General features: G+C 43.9%; 1 protein-coding gene across 13 annotated transcripts in view; it reads left to right on the top strand.

Moving 5' to 3' along the window:
- VRK2 (VRK serine/threonine kinase 2) overlaps positions 1-17,936 on the top strand; it is a 94,241-nt gene that overhangs the window by 52,842 nt on the left and 23,463 nt on the right. For all 13 annotated transcript variants that reach the window (XR_012902994.1, XM_075925512.1, XM_075925517.1 and 10 more), the window contains 2 exons: positions 2,743-2,863; positions 7,006-7,064. Coding sequence is in view for 12 of the 13 variants with exons in the window: in XM_075925512.1 (XP_075781627.1) it covers positions 2,743-2,863; positions 7,006-7,064 (180 nt within the window). In the remaining variant the exon portion in view is untranslated. The remainder of the gene's footprint in view (positions 1-2,742; positions 2,864-7,005; positions 7,065-17,936) is intronic.

Raw genomic sequence — 17,936 nt, forward strand, 5'->3', positions numbered from 1 at the left:
ATAGTTGCTAATGGAAAATCAAATTTCAAATGTCTATTTAAAAAAAGAATAGGAATTCTTAGTCTATGGAGAAATCAAATATAATTTGCTTCAAAGTAAGGACTCTTTTCAAAATATAGTCTTATAAAAGTGACAAATTATCAAGTGGAATTGCTGTATTTTAAGTGTCAAAATTTTAAAATAAAGCAAGCATTAAGATTCTTTAAGACCAGATTTATTGTTTAAATCATCAAGGACTCTAATAATCTCATCTTAGATTTTTATTACCATACTTATTTTTCTGATTTAAAAATATAGTTGCAATAAAAATTGGGATTTTTTGTAGACAGTTTACATTTGTAACTTATTCAACTTGTTATTACCATAAACTACATGGCTGTGTCATTAAGGAGTAGAGTAATTATTAGCCAAATATATATATTTTAAAGATGATTATGATGATGATATAAATATATTCATTTCAAGAAGATATCTAATAATGAACTGATGAAAGAGTAGGGAGAAATCATAGAACGGTACACAAAGAAGTAGGTAACAAAATGTTGATACTTTTGTATGACTCTAAAATATACATGTAAATCTATTTGTGTATTAAGATTGGCTTGCAAACATGAAGATACATAAACAGCTTTGGTAATCTAGCATCTCTTTATAATAATTTTTACTTGCTTTTTAATTGTTCCAATGTGTAGTTTAACACATCAGTAAATCTCTTTACACACACTGCCTACTCACAACATGACTTTGCTACACAAAGGAAGTAGCAGATCGAAAAATAGGTGAATGGTCTAAAATGTGAATTCAGAGTAATTAGACATGGTCAAACTACAACAATGGAATAAATTTTACTCTCTAAGGACTATTTAATCTGAAGAGCAGTTATGTTAGGTTAGCTTCTGAAATCTAAATGAATTGCCATTACTTACAGCTTCATATCAATTATTCCCTGAGTGAAAAAAGTATTCCATTGTAATTCTGACAATTTTTCTCAAAAGGCTGGTTGTATGTGACCTGAATTACACAAACATGTGCCAGAATAGCATTTTGTGAAAATTAGAGGATCTGCCATCAAAAAATGCTGGTTTATATGGTTGTAATCTGGAATTGCCATAATGGAAAAAGGAGTTGTGAACACATGTGTATGAATGGAATCATTCCACAGTTAACAGGAGATTTATGACTGAAGAAATCGCTAAAGAACAGCAAGTGGTAGAGATTGTTTTTATTTTAATAGGAGAGCCAAGTCCTGCATTAGGACATTGTTGAATCTAGTGCAGAAAATAAATAATACCCAAGGGATATCATAGCTTTCTGTTAAGATTGAAGAACCTTTAATAATCCCATCGCCTAACAGTGGTAAAGATAGAGAATGTGTAAGAACTAATCTTGCTTTATGCTTTCATAACAATATGTATGGTAACAAGAAATAGCTATGAAGAGTTGGCACTGTGTTTTTTAAAAAGATGACTCTTTAAATTAAAAGATAAGTTTGTGGAGTAACTTTTTGGAATGTATTTAATGAAATCTCATAAAATATGATACCTGTCTACAGCTGGATTAATAGCCACATACTCTACTACTAGTCTGTCTGTGTCTCTACTTTAGACATGGAGTACCATGCAAATATAAACATTCTCCTTCAGGTTCTCATGGCGTTTTCAAATGAATTTGGGAAAATATGCAATTTATTTTCAAAAGGTCTTGCTGGGTTTTTTCCCCCAATCATTTTAATTGATTAACAGTTTATTTTCATATACTTCTGCCTATCTATCATATTGTATTGTGAACTATAGGATATGCTTTAGTTTCACACACAAAATGACGGATCATCTGCCCCTCTTTGCTTAAACTCTTCTTTAAATATACATTACTTAAAATAGCAGTCGACAATGATAGTTCTTAGATTATATCGCAATGGGTTTTTTCCCTGGGAACAGTCAATCTTTGAATGAATTCAAGAACTGTCTGTTTCCCTGTGTATAAGATGTGTATTTTTTGTAACCAGTAGTGAAGAAACAAAATTAGTATGTGTTTTCACATAAAAGTCAGCTTTTTCATTTGGAGGGGGGGAGCTTGGTGAAATAGCTCAGTGCTTTTCTTATTGGCAAGCAACACTGTGATAAATGTATGAATGATATATTAAAGAGCCAGTGTATTTTAGCCTGTGCTACAACTCTCTCTTTAAACAAATGTTTGTGGCACACATAAGCAGATCTATCTGGTGTGTAAATGTACACTAGATGGCAGTTTTGTCATATCTTCCAACTTCACATGCTTCTGTAGTAGAACAGGAAAGGCCATCAGTGTTTAGTCTGCACTCAAAGGGTCTCTGCATGACCAATGTGGACCCCATGGACTTCCTGGAACATGTGTTAGCAATTTAGCAGCAGACATTTATTTCTTTGTTTTACTGCTTGGCTCTTTGAGAAAGTGTTGGTACTGGGTTATGGGCTGTCTGGATCATGTCAGAGGCCATGGGGATCAAGTTCATGTGACAGGCCAGACTAAGGAAGGATGAAGTTGGAGGAGGTGAGGAAACTGACCCTTACTTTCAGCAGCAAAAAGTCACTGCCTGTCTGTGGACTGAGGCCAAAATCCTGGGCGTTTTAGTTCTATTACAGCTGAACAAACAAAACACTTTGCCCATTTGGCTTTTTCATATTTCATCAACAGTAGTTCAGTCAATGCTTTTCTATTTCTTACAGTTCATATTCTTCATGTCCCTCTCTCTTACTCCTTTAGCCCCATCCAGAAGAAGTGACCTTGAAATCCTTGGCTACTGCATGCTGCAGTGGTTATGTGGGGAACTACCATGGGAACAGAACCTGAAGAATCCTGTGGCTGTCCAGGCTGCTAAAACAAAGTAAATAATAATAATAATAATTTCAAATAATCATTTACCAATACAGATCTAAAAGTGAACTTCAGAGGGAGTTCACATCTTGTGGAATATTGCCTGACTTAAAAACTAAAAATGTTCCCCTCTGGGAGTGTCCAGACATCTGAATACATCTATGTGCATGCAGATGTGAGATTTCGATGTACACAAATCTCTGATTTTTGGAATTCTCTTAATTCTAGGAAGTTGCATTTACAAACCCTGTGTATCAGTATGCTTGCTGTACACTGAACCTTTGTAACGGCCTCACAGAGGCAGAGACGAAAATTTGAACAAGCTATCCTTACTTTTGGTTTGTTTCATTGTTTCTTTTCCTTTCAGTTGCGTATAGATTTTTTAAAAAAAGAATGAAATCTTTTGGTTTAGGCTTTCAGAACAATATAAACATTAAAATACTAAGTAGAACAACTTTATCTGTTTAATTTCCCTGCACTCCCGCCTAGTATGGTTAATTAGATCATATGAAAGTAACTGAGTGTATTACCATTTTTCAGTGCTCTCACTGATGGGACTTGAGAGAGTTAATTGCATGTAGTACAATATATTCTGTTCTTCAGTACAAGCATATGCTGAACATTAGTTTTCCATAGATGTAACATCACAAATGGAGAAAGCAGCAAACTTTTAAGTAGGACAAGTCACAACAGAGGTGCACAATAGGGATAGCTGAGCCACAGAAATCAATCTGCAAATTCAGTATGGCATCAGCTCTCAACAGAGAAAAAGGTTAGCCTGCAGACTGCGGATAATACAGACTGCATCTGTAAATGTTGACATCGTATGTTATGTTTAATATTTCTGCTTTAGAAGTTCTGATCGGTATAGTACCCAAACTAACACTTACACAATTCTTCTAAATCAATTTCATTGATCAAGCTGCTTCACTAATTCGTCACTTACAGTTAACCCTTTGAGCACTTGCATTTTCCAGACTGCCAGCCAAAAGATTTCTTAGGAGGAAAGACATAAAATATGGTACAACTTCATTTGGTAAAAATGCCATTTTATTTTAATTACTATTGTGTCCCTTGTTATGAAACACTTACTGAGGTAGCTCCCTTAATTGTCTGAATGTTTTTGATGCCCAGGTAATGTTGTAGTAGACCAGAGAAGTTGCATGTATGCACAAGTAGATATCCAGTTACCTGCAAGCTGATGGGTGTGCAATGAACAAATCCAGCTCCCTTCTCTGCTCATAGATCTTTTGCAGTGAAATCAGGGTGGCTTTGCTTTGGGGACCGGCATGCAGGAGTACAGTTGATGTACAAGATGCAAAGGCAAGATTTAGGATTCTGCTGCCATACAGATAGTTCCATTCTCTTCCCTTCCCCTCATTTCTCTAGTCATTTAGGAAAACTGTAACGCTAGCTCTGATTCAGGGGAGTAGGGATAGTTATGTTGTGGCTATAAAGGTGGGCAGAGAAGTAAGTGCTTCATCTAGTTCAGTAACTGAGGTAACTTCTGCATCCATGGCCTGGGGAAGGGATTTCTCCTCCCTGGCACCTATCTTGTGTTCAGGCCTGGTGCTGAGTTTGCTGCTTTAAATAGATGAAACAGAGGGCTGTTTCAGTTGTTGGTCCTCCCTTTTCTTCCACCAGGGTCACTCAGCCTTGGCATGGTTTGTGCTTTTCACCAAACTATGAACTTTTAAAACTAAACTGGTCTTGAGTTATATGCTCACAAAAAAAGCGCCTGAAAACATCAAAAAGGAAAACTCCAGTGTAATATAAAAATATTCTAATCACTACCTCTAATTACAAAAAACTGCAAAACACTAAGTGACTGAAATAAAAGAATAGTTAATCAAATGGAAACTACTCCCGTGGCAGCCTCATGAGGGAGATTAAGCAGAGGGAATCAGCTAGAAGCCATAGAATTTCCAAGTGTAAGTTTTGGGAAATTAACCACATTTAAACAAACACACACCGAATTTCCCTTAAGTTAGTTCTGGAGCTCTGATTTCTGATGCTTTGTAGTCAGATCTGAGTTTTCTTCTTTTAATGAACCATGGGGTAGGTGCCATCCATTGAAACTGCTACTGCATCCATTACATTGATAGAGTGAAAGAATGATGTATGCTGTTTGGAAAGTTCATTTTTTTAAACACATGCTGTTTTGTTAAAGAGGTAGCTAACAAAATCCTCCCTCCCAATTGCCACTAAATGGGCTGGAAGTTCCTGACAGTCTTAAAGGACAGGCCCTATGGGACCCTCCCATCTGCATGTTGTGGTACTCAGCTGTACAGTGCCTGTCTTTACTGGCATGGGGGGGGTAGGACTTGGGCAGGAGTGAGCAAAAGCCTCTTAGCGGGCCAGATCTGGCTTGCCTTGGGCTCTGATCTGGTCCACGAGGCAGGTGCAGGCCCGCCTCCTAATTACAGGCCCCACCGGGGCAGGGGGGAGCTCAGCCCTGCCTCTCCATCCCCCCCGCCCCCGCATTGCCACTGGAGAGGAGGCAGTGCTAGTGTTGAGGTTCCTCAACAGGGCCAGCCCTGGAGGTGCCGCTACCGCAGCCTGGGGCCAGCCTCAGAGGCACTGCTTCTGTGGCCACGCGGGTCTGGGGCACCCCTGGGGCCAGCGCCGGGCCGCCTGGATGCGGTAGGGGTGCCTCCAGGCCATTGGCTGGCCCCTGGCCACGTGGCCACAGCAGTGGCACCTCCAGCCTTCGGGGTGGCCGTGGCGGCAGGACCTCCTTACGGGGTGACCGGGATAGTGTGGCTGCAGCCGTTGCCGCAAGGGGGCGCGAAGCCAGGTAACGTTCCCCCTCATGCCTAGACCACCCTCCCCAAGACCCAGCACCCCCAACTTGCTCTGACACCCTCCCTTGTTCTTGCATCCTCCATCTGGCCAGACACCCTACTCACAGCCTGCTTCCGTACCCTAGCTCCCTCCCAGATCCTACACCCCATCCCTATCCTATTTGCTGGCAGCCCTGTCTTGTGCACGGTGCCCCTCATTTTTGTTCCTACCCCAGAGCCTAAGGACGTCCTTAAAATCCACTAACTCCAGAACCCCCCCAAAATAAATTTGGTCTATGGGAAGCCCTGAATCTCAGTTTCCCCTTTCCCTTCCCCTCAGCCCATGAGGTTGGGGCACCAGAGGAGTGAGATGTCTGTTGGGGCCATATCAATGAGCGTTGTGGGGGTTCTGAGAAGTTTTTTTGCTTCTCATTTGTGTGGTCCCCAACTAATATTTTTGTGGGTCAGTGACCCCAGATCCAAAAAGGGTTCCACACCCCTCCCATAAATACAGAAAACATTGAAACCTTATATGCTGGACATAATATTTTACTTTATTTAAAATGAAATTTGATAAACTAACATGAGAAAGTTAAAACGCTTAGTCTGTTTCATAATTTAAATGAAAGTGTTCTTGCTAGCTGCAGCTGGTTCAGAAAATAAGGTCACTGTACCCAGCAGGGTAGTTCTCAACTCCGCTACTTCCGCTAGAGGCCACGCCCCTTCTACCCAAGGCTCGCAGCCACTTCTGAAATTTGTGAGGTGGCCCCCTCCCTTCCAAAATTATTGCCCACCTTGATCTTGGGGCATGATGTAGCCAGTTCATCCAGTGCTTCACAGATCCACATGCCCATTCCACACCTGTACAGGCTCATAACAGGATCCTAGCTTGTTGTTATGGCTCATGTGAAACCATTCCATACAAAACCATTCAATTGGATGAGGATCTGATGGGTTTATCCTCTTTTAGATTCTCTGGCCATGTCTTCACTCTGTGGAAGATCGATGCCGTGATCAATCTTCTGGAGTTCGATTTAGTGAGTCTAGTTAAGACTCGCTAAATTGAACTCAGCGGGCACCCCCACCGGAGTCCAGTACTCTTGCGCTTATGAGGAGTTAGGAAAGCTGATGAGAGCAAACCCATTGTGGGTTCTCCAGTTAGAATTCTGAGTTTGCTTAAATGTCCAGTCTCCAGGTGGTTAAAAGAAGTGTTTTTGTAAGAGATTTTATTCGAAGAGAATTTTGACATGTTAATTATCCTTGAGAGCCCCTCTTGTTGGAATTGGGTTTTACTGTATCCAGAATTCCAAGTGAAGGATCATCTCCTAAAAAGTCACATTTAACCTGTTGCGTTCCTGTATTGTTTCAGACTTATGGATGAGCTCCCAGATTCAGTGATGAAGTGGGCTCCTACTGGAAGCAGTTGTGGTAAGCATGATTAGACCATATATTGCATTCTGTATGTTTTATCAATTTGTTTTAATCTGTTTTTACAACCGCTGGGCAAGAAGACAGGAAGAACAAAGTAAACAAAATTAACCTTAAAATTAATATTTTAAATTAAATTATAAATTCCACTCTACCTAAAGCAAGCATGGTTAATGCAGCATTTTCCCAGTATGGTTCTGATTCTTCAAATTGTAGTGTGTGGGCACAGCAGTCCACCTGCGTGGTACCTCTTTGAAGCTAAACCCACATGCTAAACTTTGCAGGATTGTGGCCATCTATATAAATATTTGACCAGAGATCAGAATAAGCTTGGAATTGACCATCAGTATCTGACAGGTAGGGAAGAGCAGACCAAACAGTAACTTCTGAGTAGCTCACGCTGTAGGGCTGAAGAGTGAAATTGGCCTTTTAATGAATTATTTCTACCAACATGGCATTATGCAAACCTCATGAATTGCAGCCCAGTTTTCATAAATGGTATTTGGATTAATTTGTTATTGACCTGTTAAGAATTGCCATTGAAGAATCTGTTGTAAGTTTTCTGTAACTTTTTTATATATTGTAACTAAAACCCCATTTCATACTTTTACTGCCTTAACTCTGTTTGTTTAAAGTTAGAGGTCTGTCTGTTTAAATCTAATTAAAAGTGTGAATGTGAAGATGTATGTAAAGGGTTCAAGTCTCTGAAGCCATCCTGTCTAGGTGACCAGTTGCAAGCACCACGTTGATAGCCAAAGAACAATGTAGGCGAGCCCTGCAAAAGAACCCGCCCAAGAAAGAGAGACAAATGCCCCATCAAGAAAAAGATCAAAAGTTCCATCTGCCGTTAATTGATGACTCATTGTCATACAGTTCTCTGGGGAAGTGGGGACAGGACGAGATTTATGGATTACTAAAACATATAAGAAGAAGATGCAAAACTATAGAATTAGGTCTTTCAGTTCTACAGTCATCCTCCAGGAGCATTGGTGTGCACTGACACAACCTGGCTCCTCCCATTCATGTCTAGACCACCTGGCCAGTGGAATAGCATGAGCAACTGAGGCTGGTAATTATAGCCCATCTGTAGAAGTGTGTGTGAGACTGTGTATGTGTGGGGGATAAGTTTAGTAGATAAGAACAGTAAATTAATTCTGCCTTCACAATAAACACGGGATATTGGCTTACCCCCCAAATAAAGTTCTTCTAGTTCTATTTCTACGAGTGCATCGACGCACACCTCAATTTACAGCATTCCTCTGTGTGTCCCTCCATCTGTCTGTTCGTCCGTCAAAGCCAGCCACTCAGGAAATGCTTTTTTTTTTCCTTCAAGTTTTCCCATAGTTGTTAATGTTCCTTCTTTTTCATGATTTAGAAGGTTTTTCCTGAAATATAATCTAATGGTAAGAATAGTGGGATAGCAGAACAAACTGCCTCAGGGGTGTATGGAAGCTTGTTCATAAGGGCTGTGTGTAGACTGCATCCCTTTTCCGTAAAAGGGATGCAAATTAGACACATCGCAATTGCAAATGAAGTGGGGATTTAAATCCCCCCCCGCTTCATTTGCATAAACATGGCTGCCACTTTTTTCCAGCTTGGAAACGTTCTGGTGCTAATCATTTCCGGCTGGGAAACACCATAGGAAATGCAGACGTTGCCTGTCTTCTAAAACTCTTCCCCCTTCTCCCCTCCCCCGACTTGAATGGAGGCACTTCCATGCAGACACAGAGACTGGATGATGATTATCATTGGTGCTAATCATTTCCATACCTCCCAGCTCTGTTTAGGGTCCCCTTTGCTTACAGAGCAAAAGAAATGACCAGGGCCTTCATGCCAGTACTAAAAATGTTTCTGGGTAGCAGAAGGTTAAAAAACAAAACAAAACTCTCACCCTAGTAGTTCCCCTTGGCTGTGAGGCTTCATGCCTATGGATGCTCAGATAAAGAAAACATCTTGCGGCCCACCAGTGGTTTACCTGGGTAGTATCCCCTGCTGCTTGGTAGTTTTAAAAGACTGTTCCTTAGATCAAAGTTTTCTAGTGAGGGCCCCCTCTTCTGCTCACATGTATTTTGTCAGCCTCAGATTCTCATCCACTGCATCCACAGATCTTGCTCCAACTCTCTGTGTTCCAATTGTACCTGAGGTGAAGTACATCCAGCCTCCGCAAGTGGATTGTGTTACTGCTAGCAGTTTCTTGGATGCTGAATTTGCTAAGGCTAATCAAGTTCCAGTGCACAGGAAGTATAAATGGTCAATAGCAGAATGCCCCTTCAGGTTGAAATCCAAGATTTTCTAGAGATTTTACAGTTTAAGTTGCCAAACTTTCTTATAATGTTTGGTATTCCTGGCTCTCAAGGCATGGTCCACACATCTTATGGAAGATGCTGCACTACCAACAATTGGGTCTTGCTAAGTAAGGGGTCAAGGAAACAAGAACCAGCACTGAGAAGTCCATTGCTTTCTGGCCCAGCAAATTATTCATCTCTCTAAATATCAAGACTTTGCTGATTTATTTGATAAAAGGAATGATAGTATTTAACAACCACATAGACACAACAATTGTCCCATTGGTTTGGCTAAAGGCTAAAATTCCATTTGGATGGATTTACTCCTTTTTCTTCAAGTGATGTCCCCATGGGTGCTCCACTGTTGGTGTCGGGCCATCCCAGCACCACATACCGGAGTTTTCATGAGGAGTGGTCAGCTGAATAACACATGTGCAGTTCGTGCCTTGAGCCGTTCGTGCTGATTTGATCACACGCTCGGTTCGGCTCCCGCCAGTTCCTTCTTCGCCGCCTGCAGTCGCAGACCGAGCAAGCCTTCTCTCCTCAGACAAACCCAGTCAGGAATCAAAGTTTATTTTAATTCATACTTATAGTTAGTTGTAGTTGTTATAGTTAGTTATAGTTCACAGTCATAGTTTTTTTAAAAAAAGTTTTGTCTTAGTAGCTACTGCTAACTGCTATGTCAGGCTCTCCTGGCTTTAAGAAGTGCGCCACATGCCAAGACGCGATGCCAGCTTCGGACAGTCATGACGACTGCATTAAGTGCCTCAGTGAGGCGCACGTGCCTTAGAAATGTGTCTACTGTTAGGGCATGTAGGGTGTGACCGCGTCAAGGGGTGTGATCATCCCCTTCCACCCGGAAGGGGGGTTCAGCGGACCCCATCGTCAAATTCTGGCCTGTTGATCCCGGAGTCTAATCCGGATTTGCGTCTTTGGGTGCGATCACCCTACTCAGCCGAGTCTGGGGGATCTGCGGACCCAGGGGTCGCCAGCCCCTTTGTGCGGGTTTTCCCCCCGCGGTCTTAGCTGGAGGTTCCCGCTCACCGGCGCTGGAGCACCTCTCAACTCCATATGGTGGCGGGAGGGGAGGGGGACCCAGGCCCACCCTCTCCACCGGGTCCCAGCTCGGGGCCCTAAGCACAGGGGTCTGCTTGCTCCCTGTGCGGTAGACGTGGAGTGTCCCCTCAAAACACGTCCACCCACGGCCACCAGAAGGGCCCCGCCCCGGGCTGCTTCCTCCCCCCCACGTATCCTGTTGCCCTTCCCGTGAGGTCCCCATAGACTACCGTGTCTCAGCCGCTCGGCGAAGGAGAAGTCCGCCCTTCGTAGCAGGGTCTGGAACCGTCGGTAGCCCGCGGCTGGGGGGGTCCTCGGCCTCCCGTCTCTGGGGGTCTGCGTCGGGGTTCCGGGCTTCCTGGGGCGGCATCTCCCCGCGCCCGGCCCCAAACCCTTCGGGAGCCGGCCTCCGAGGTGCCCCCCCCCTCACGCTGCCAGCGGGCCCTTTTCAAACGGCCCGCCGGAGATGACGCACTGCCAGCACGCCTCCCCTCCGGCGTCAGTGCGCGCGCTCCCACCTCGTCCGGCCCGGCAACCCTCGTGCCCGCCCTTGGCGGGTGCGTGCCAGGAGCCGGGCTGGCCGTGGCTCGGCTTCCCAGCCACGGGGAAAGTTCCTGCGGTCGGTATCTGCCGCGCGCTGGCTAAAAATGAGTCTAAAAATGTTCCTTTTTGACAAGGCGTTGCAGCCCGTGGAGCTAGCACAGCAAGTCTCCACTCAGCAATCACGCAGGGCTGAGAAAAGAAAAGCTGTTTCTTCACAGTCAGCTCTGGCTCAAAAAAGAGCCTCACCAGCCTGTTCCTTGTCACCGGCCCTCATGGCCTGTGTAAGTGTGGGTGACAAACCTGGGACATCAAGTACTATGACATCCAGGCATAAATTGGTCTCAGAGCCAAAATCCTGGCAAAAATCTACATTGGTGCCGTCAACGATTGCACTGGCCTGCCAATCAGCACTGCTGGCGACGGCACCCATCAACACAGCACCGATGACCACAGCACTGTCAATCTCAGCACTGCTGACCCCGGTGCATGTAACAACGGCACTGCCAACCTTGGCACCATCAACCTCGGCATCATCACCATCGGCTCAGATGTCGGCACCAGCAAAAGCACTTCATGAGCCAATGTCGGCACCGTCCAGCCTGTTGGCACCGAAGAAAGCAAACCAAAAATATGATTTGGGAAGACAGATAAGTCCAGAGCCTTTAACTTTCTCTCCGGCACTGTTCTCTGCATTCACCCCACTGAAGAGGGGATGACAAGGGTCATGCCTTACGGGACCAAACCAGGCGCCATAAGTCCAGATATCATCTCTCACCATCCCCCTATAGAAGATATACCTTTCATTCGCCTTCTCCTTCTTCAAGAGGCTCCCCAAATTCCCCATGATCTCCACACTTCTCGGTGCATTATCACACCCATTACAAGAGTAGACTCATCTAGATATGCTTCCCCTGTGTGGTCTGACTACAGGCAGCACATCCCAACATACTACCACTAATATCCTCACCGTACCTGTGCTTGGCATCACCATCAACACTCAGATTGCGGTCATACCTGTTTCCACAGCCACCCAGCTTGTTGTGTTTCTCCTCAGTCATCACGTAGACAGCACATAGCAGTCACACCTCCCACTGCTCCACATACGGCGCAACAGTCAGAATCAGATGAGGGTCAACTATCTGATCCTGAGGAACACCCACCAGATGTCTCACCAACGGATCAGTCCTCATCATCTCCCGTTGAGGCAGTTATACCTGGCAACCAATCTCTTTCAGATGACCTGAAAAAATTTCAGGATCTCTTTAAGAGGACAGCTGCAACACAAAATATTCAATTAACTGAGGTACCAGAGAAACAACACTGGCTTCTCAAAAACCTGCAGCCCTCGCACCAAGCAAAGATCGCAATCTCCATAGAGATTATGGAGCCTGCTGACGAGATCTGGCAGGCTCCAGCTTCAATACCACCAACCAGTAAACGGGCTGACAAGAAGTACTTTGTTCCTCCAAAAGGAGCCGACTTTTTGTTCTTCCATCCACAACTGCGCTCATTAGTTGTTGATGCTGCCCAACACAGATCCAAATTCCCGCAATATAAGAACACTGCAGAAAAATACCGCAAGTGCATGGACTTGCATGGGACAAGAGAGACAGGTTTGCAGCCCTCAACCTGCAGGATGCCTATTTTCACATAACTATGTACCTCGCTTACAGATGATTCCTACATTTCATGGTAGGATCAGATCATTATCAATACAGAGTGATACCTTTTGGCCTTCCTTCCGTACCCAGAGTGTTTTCAAAGACACTGGCTGTCGTTGCAGCCTATCTTCACAGACGAGCCATGATTTTCTTTCCTTACCTAGATGATTGCTTAGTGAAAGGCCCATCCGAAGCAGAGACATGCGGAATGATATCAACAACCAGGCAAACATTCGAGCTTTTGGCTCTTATATTAATGTACAGAAATCAACATTACAACTGACACAAACCCTAGAGTTTATAGGCACCCAACTAGACTATCTCGGCAAGGGCATACCTACCATTACAGAGTTTTCAAGCGATCCAGGACCTCATCACTGTTCTCACGACCAATCACATGGTCCCAATACTTACCTGCCTTTAGCTCATGGGTCATATGGCTGCTACAACCTATGTGGTCAACCACACAAGCCTGCACTTTCAATGCCTTCAGCATTGGCTTGCTTCTGTTTACACCCACCTCAGGCAACAAGTGCATAGACTGATATCTCCTCCTCTCAATGTCTTAAGATCTCTCAAATGGCGACCCATTTCACCGAGATCAACCCACCACACACATAACTACTGACGCTTCCCTCATTGGGTGGGGAGCCCACGTGGGTACCACATCAATACAAGGGAGATGGACTACTCCAGAGACTACATTACATATCAGTTTATTAGAACTCTGGGCAGTCTTCAATGCATGCAAGCATTTCGTTACACACATTTGGGGCAACACTATCAGAATATTGACTGACAACATAATAGTGTACTATATAAATAATCAAGGGGGTGCTCAGTCCCATTCTCTGTGCACTGAAGCAGTTCATATATGGAACTGGTGCATACGAAACAAAATCATCCTGGTAACTGCATACCTACCAAGCATCAAGAACAAAACAGCAGACACCCTCAGCAGACACTTTGCCCAGACCACGAATGGGAGTTCCATCCTTGGGTTCTCCAATCCATCTTTCATCTATGTGGTCATCTGAAAATAGACCTGTTTGCTTCCTACAAAAACAAGAAATGTCGGCATTACTGTTCCAGAGCTGGCATTGGACTGGGATCTCTAGGGGACCCTTTCTCCTCAACTGGAAAGGCCCCCTTTTATATGCATTCCCTCCTACTCCACTCATTCCCAAAGTGTTGGAGAAGATCAAAAGAGACGAGGTAACAGTTATTCTTATAGCCCCATTTTGGGCACAACAGATGTGGTTCCCCTATCTGTATCTGATGTCTCCTCAGCCATCCTGTCTCCTTCCAATTCATCACGACCTCTTAACACAAAACAACAGAACCTTATTCCACCCACAGCCACAGCTCCAATGCCTGACAACATGGCTCATTGTTGGTTCCATGAGGAGGAACTGCAGTGTTCAAACCAAGTCTTTTGCACAGCAGAAAGAAATCTACCCGCTCCACTTATCTAAAAAAATGGCATAAATTCCTGTTGTGGTTTGCCAACAAAGATTTGGACCCTGGCACAGCACCCTTACAAAAAATTCTAGATTTCATCTTGTTCATTTGGCAGCTGTTACTGATTTTCGTCAACCAATAGACAGTTGTTCAATCTTCACACATCCCATAACAAAAAGATTCATAAAAGGTCTCTCCAACTTATACCCACCACACAGATTACCACCCCCATCGTGGAACTTGGAAATGGTGCTGGACACTCTTTCCCAAGCCCCCTTTAAGCCCTTAGCTACCTGTTCACTATTGATGATGACATTGAAGATAGTTTTTCTATTGGCAATCATTTCTGCCCACAGATTGGGGGAGCTAGTAGCCTTAATGGCAGTACCATCATATACCATTTTTAATAATAACATGATATTGTGTCCACATCCCTCCTCATCCCAAAAGTATGTTCAGGCTTCCATATAAACAAACCAATCGTCCTGCCTTCCTTTTACCCTAAACCACATTTAATGCGATGTTTCATTCTCTGGATGTGCGCAGAGCTCTTGTGTTCTATATAGACAGAACTCAATCTTTCTGTAAATCTGAGCGCTTGCTAATCTCCACAGCGGAGCATACTAAAGGGGACCCTCTGTCATCGCAATGTATCTCCAAGCTTATAGTCTCCTGCATTACAAAATGCTATACCTTAAGAAATAAGCCACTTCCTGAGACAAGTAGGACACAATCTACAAGAGCAGTCGCGACATCTACAGCTTTTCTTCATGAGAGTCCCCCTTCAAGGACATTTGCAGAGTGGCTACCTGATCCACCATTGACACCTTTATGAAGCACTATGCTATTTCGCAGGCTCAAGCGTATGATACTACTGTGGCCTCCCACAATTCTATCGACCGCTGTCAAACCATGACTCCGAGGCTCGCCTTCCACTTACTCTTGAGTACCGCTACACAGTCACCAACAGTGGAGGACCCATGAGGACATCACTTGAAGAAGTTACTCATCTTGGTGTAGTAACAATGGTTTTTCGAGATGTGTGTCCCCGTGGGTACTCCATTACCCATCCTCCTCGCTTCAGAGTCTCCTATTATGTTTTTCAGAAACTGGGGTAGACTTGAGGAACTGGCGGGAGGCCAGACCGTACGCATGATCAAAAGGGCGTGAATGGCGCGAGCTGTGCATGTGCGGTATAACCGACTACTGCTCATGAAAACTCCGATCTGCAGCACCGGGACAACCCAACACCAACAGTGGAGCACCCAAAGGGGGACACATCTTGAAGAACCATCATTACTGAACTAAGGTGAGTAACTTCCTCTTATGAGACTCAGAATTCAGAGTCCTACAAGAATGCCTTGATGTGAGTTGCACAAAGAACTTCATCTATCCATCCACATCTCCCACTGGTACCTGAGTTTGTGTGCCTTGAATAGAATCTTGTTTATTTTGCCTTTCATCAATGAGATGTGGGAAAGAATCAGTTCTGCCAAGGTATTTACCGAGCTTGATCTTCATGGAGTTTATAGTTAGTCTGTATTTGGGAAGGTGAGGAATGGAAAACTGTTTGCAACCAATATGGCCATTTTGAATTTCTGTTTATGCCTTTTGGTCCTTTGGCACTTTCTCAATTACATTTTCAGGGATTTTTTAGATGTGTTCATGGTGATCCACCTAGATGACTTTTTCATCTCAAGTCAAAACCTTCCTGACCATCTAGTACATCCAAATATGCAGGGTATATAGAAAAATTGAAAAATGAGGAGTTTGATCACTGTTCTGATTACTTCTTCTTTGGCTATGTCATTTCCCCAGATAGAATCGATATGGAGCTCCAAAGAGTTTCCACGATTGTAGACTGGGCAGCCCCAAGGAATGACCACTATATCCAGTGCTTTCTGGGGTTTGACTGTTAGAAGATTAATCAAGGACTGTTAACTGAAGATTAATCAAGGACTTTTTGAAGGTAGTGAACCCAATTACCCAAATGCTTTGGACGGGGGACGCCTAATCTGCGTTTAACCTATTAAAGGAAACATTTACATCACTACTCATCTTGATGCAGTCTGACCTGGCTAAACGCATCATTGTCAAAGTGGATGCCTTGCGATCAGAATAGTGTTGTCACAGTAGTATATTCCCCAATACGTACTCCATCTTTGTGGCGTTCCCAACAACTCACAGAACAAAACTAAGAAAACTGTGACAGAACTAGTCTTCTAACCGTATGATTCTGTGCAGATCTTGGGTGCCAAAATTCTTCAAGGAAAGTTCATGTATCTTGTTGATTGGTAGAGTTGCGACCCAGTTGATTTTGTGGGATACACACAGTGAGGTTTGAGGATTCCATCAGTTGCACCAAATAAACCTAGCCTGAAGACCTCTGGTAGGCATCATTTGGGGCAGGGGCAATAATGCAGTGAATCATCTCAGCCTGATTAGTGTTGCTATGCCTGATGAGTCATTCCCGAGCCTGATATCAACTGAGTGCTCTACGTTAATCAACCGGAGCCCAGGCAATCCTCAGTTCTAACACAGTGACCCCAAAGACAGGTATATAGGCTCACACTAAGAACAGCCACTTGCTTGCTCAATGTCACTATCTTGTCAGGAGAATCTCTTGCTGCTTGATAGTTCTGATTACCAGTGGTCCCCAACCTTTCGGGGCTGCCGGGCACCCAGGGGCAGGGCTGCGCATGTGCAGCGCGCCCAGGGTGGGGGCTGCGCATGCGCTGCGTGCCTGGGGGTGGTACCGCGCATGCGCTGCATGTGCCCGGGGCTGGTACCGCGCATGTGCCCGGGGCTGGTACTGCGCATGTGCCGGGGGCCGGGGTGCAAGAATGGCTCGGGCCGGCCCTGGTCACTAGGCGGGCGCACATAAATGCCCCGGCGGGCGCCATGGTGCCTACGGACACCACGTTGGGGACCACTGGATTTGACTATTTTAGCCCCAGCCTGTGCCTGCTCCAGCCACATTCTAAACCTCCTCTTAAGTCCTGCACTGACCCCTGGCTCAGGTCCCCAGATTGATCATTAGGACTGACTAAAACTGCTCTAACCACTAAACATGGCCATCCACTTTCTGACATTTAAGCTCCTAACTTCCACTGAAATAAATGGAAGCTAAAAGACTAAACACCTTTGTGGAGCTAGGCCTAAGTGACTTATCTGAAGTCACATACAAGTCTTCGGCAGAACAGAAAATTAAACCCAGGTATCTGAAGTGCTTTTTCTGAGTGGAATGCTACCAGTGGTTCTGTTGCAGTGTCTAGTGTTTACTTGCTGCTTTCTCGCTTCATTTCTCTGGCCTTTTCTTTAAAAATCTAGAAACCAAACATGTTTTGAGTTTAACATGCACATTTATGAATGTTTCTTTTACATCTACATTTCTTAGTGTTTCATTATAAGTACAACATTGTGTCTGTGGAGAAATTTAGGATTTGTGCTCTTAGCCAACTTTCACACACATGCTCTTTGCAGTTACTGCAGTAAAAATACAGGAAATTCCTATTACAGAAAGTACAATGCACTTTAATATATAAATATTAGTACATTTAGAGAGAAAAATGCATGTACTTAGTAAAGCTAGTGGAATTGCATGAATTGAGGCTGATTTACCTCTTCCTAGTATAGCATAACTCATAGTTCAGCAGTTACTCTTTCTTTACAGCAGTGTAACTTAGCAGAAAAATCAGATCCACTATATTTCAAGGTGCATGTATTCCAGAGATTTGATTATTTAATTAGTAACAATTAGTATTTTTCATTCTCTGTATTCCAGTATATATTGTACTAACTGAGACTATTATCCAAAATCCACTGAATTCAACCATTGTGCTGGATCAGGTCCTTAATTTACAGAT

Source organism: Pelodiscus sinensis, chromosome 3 (genome assembly GCF_049634645.1).
Source record: "Pelodiscus sinensis isolate JC-2024 chromosome 3, ASM4963464v1, whole genome shotgun sequence".
Taxonomy (NCBI): Eukaryota; Metazoa; Chordata; order Testudines; family Trionychidae; genus Pelodiscus; species Pelodiscus sinensis.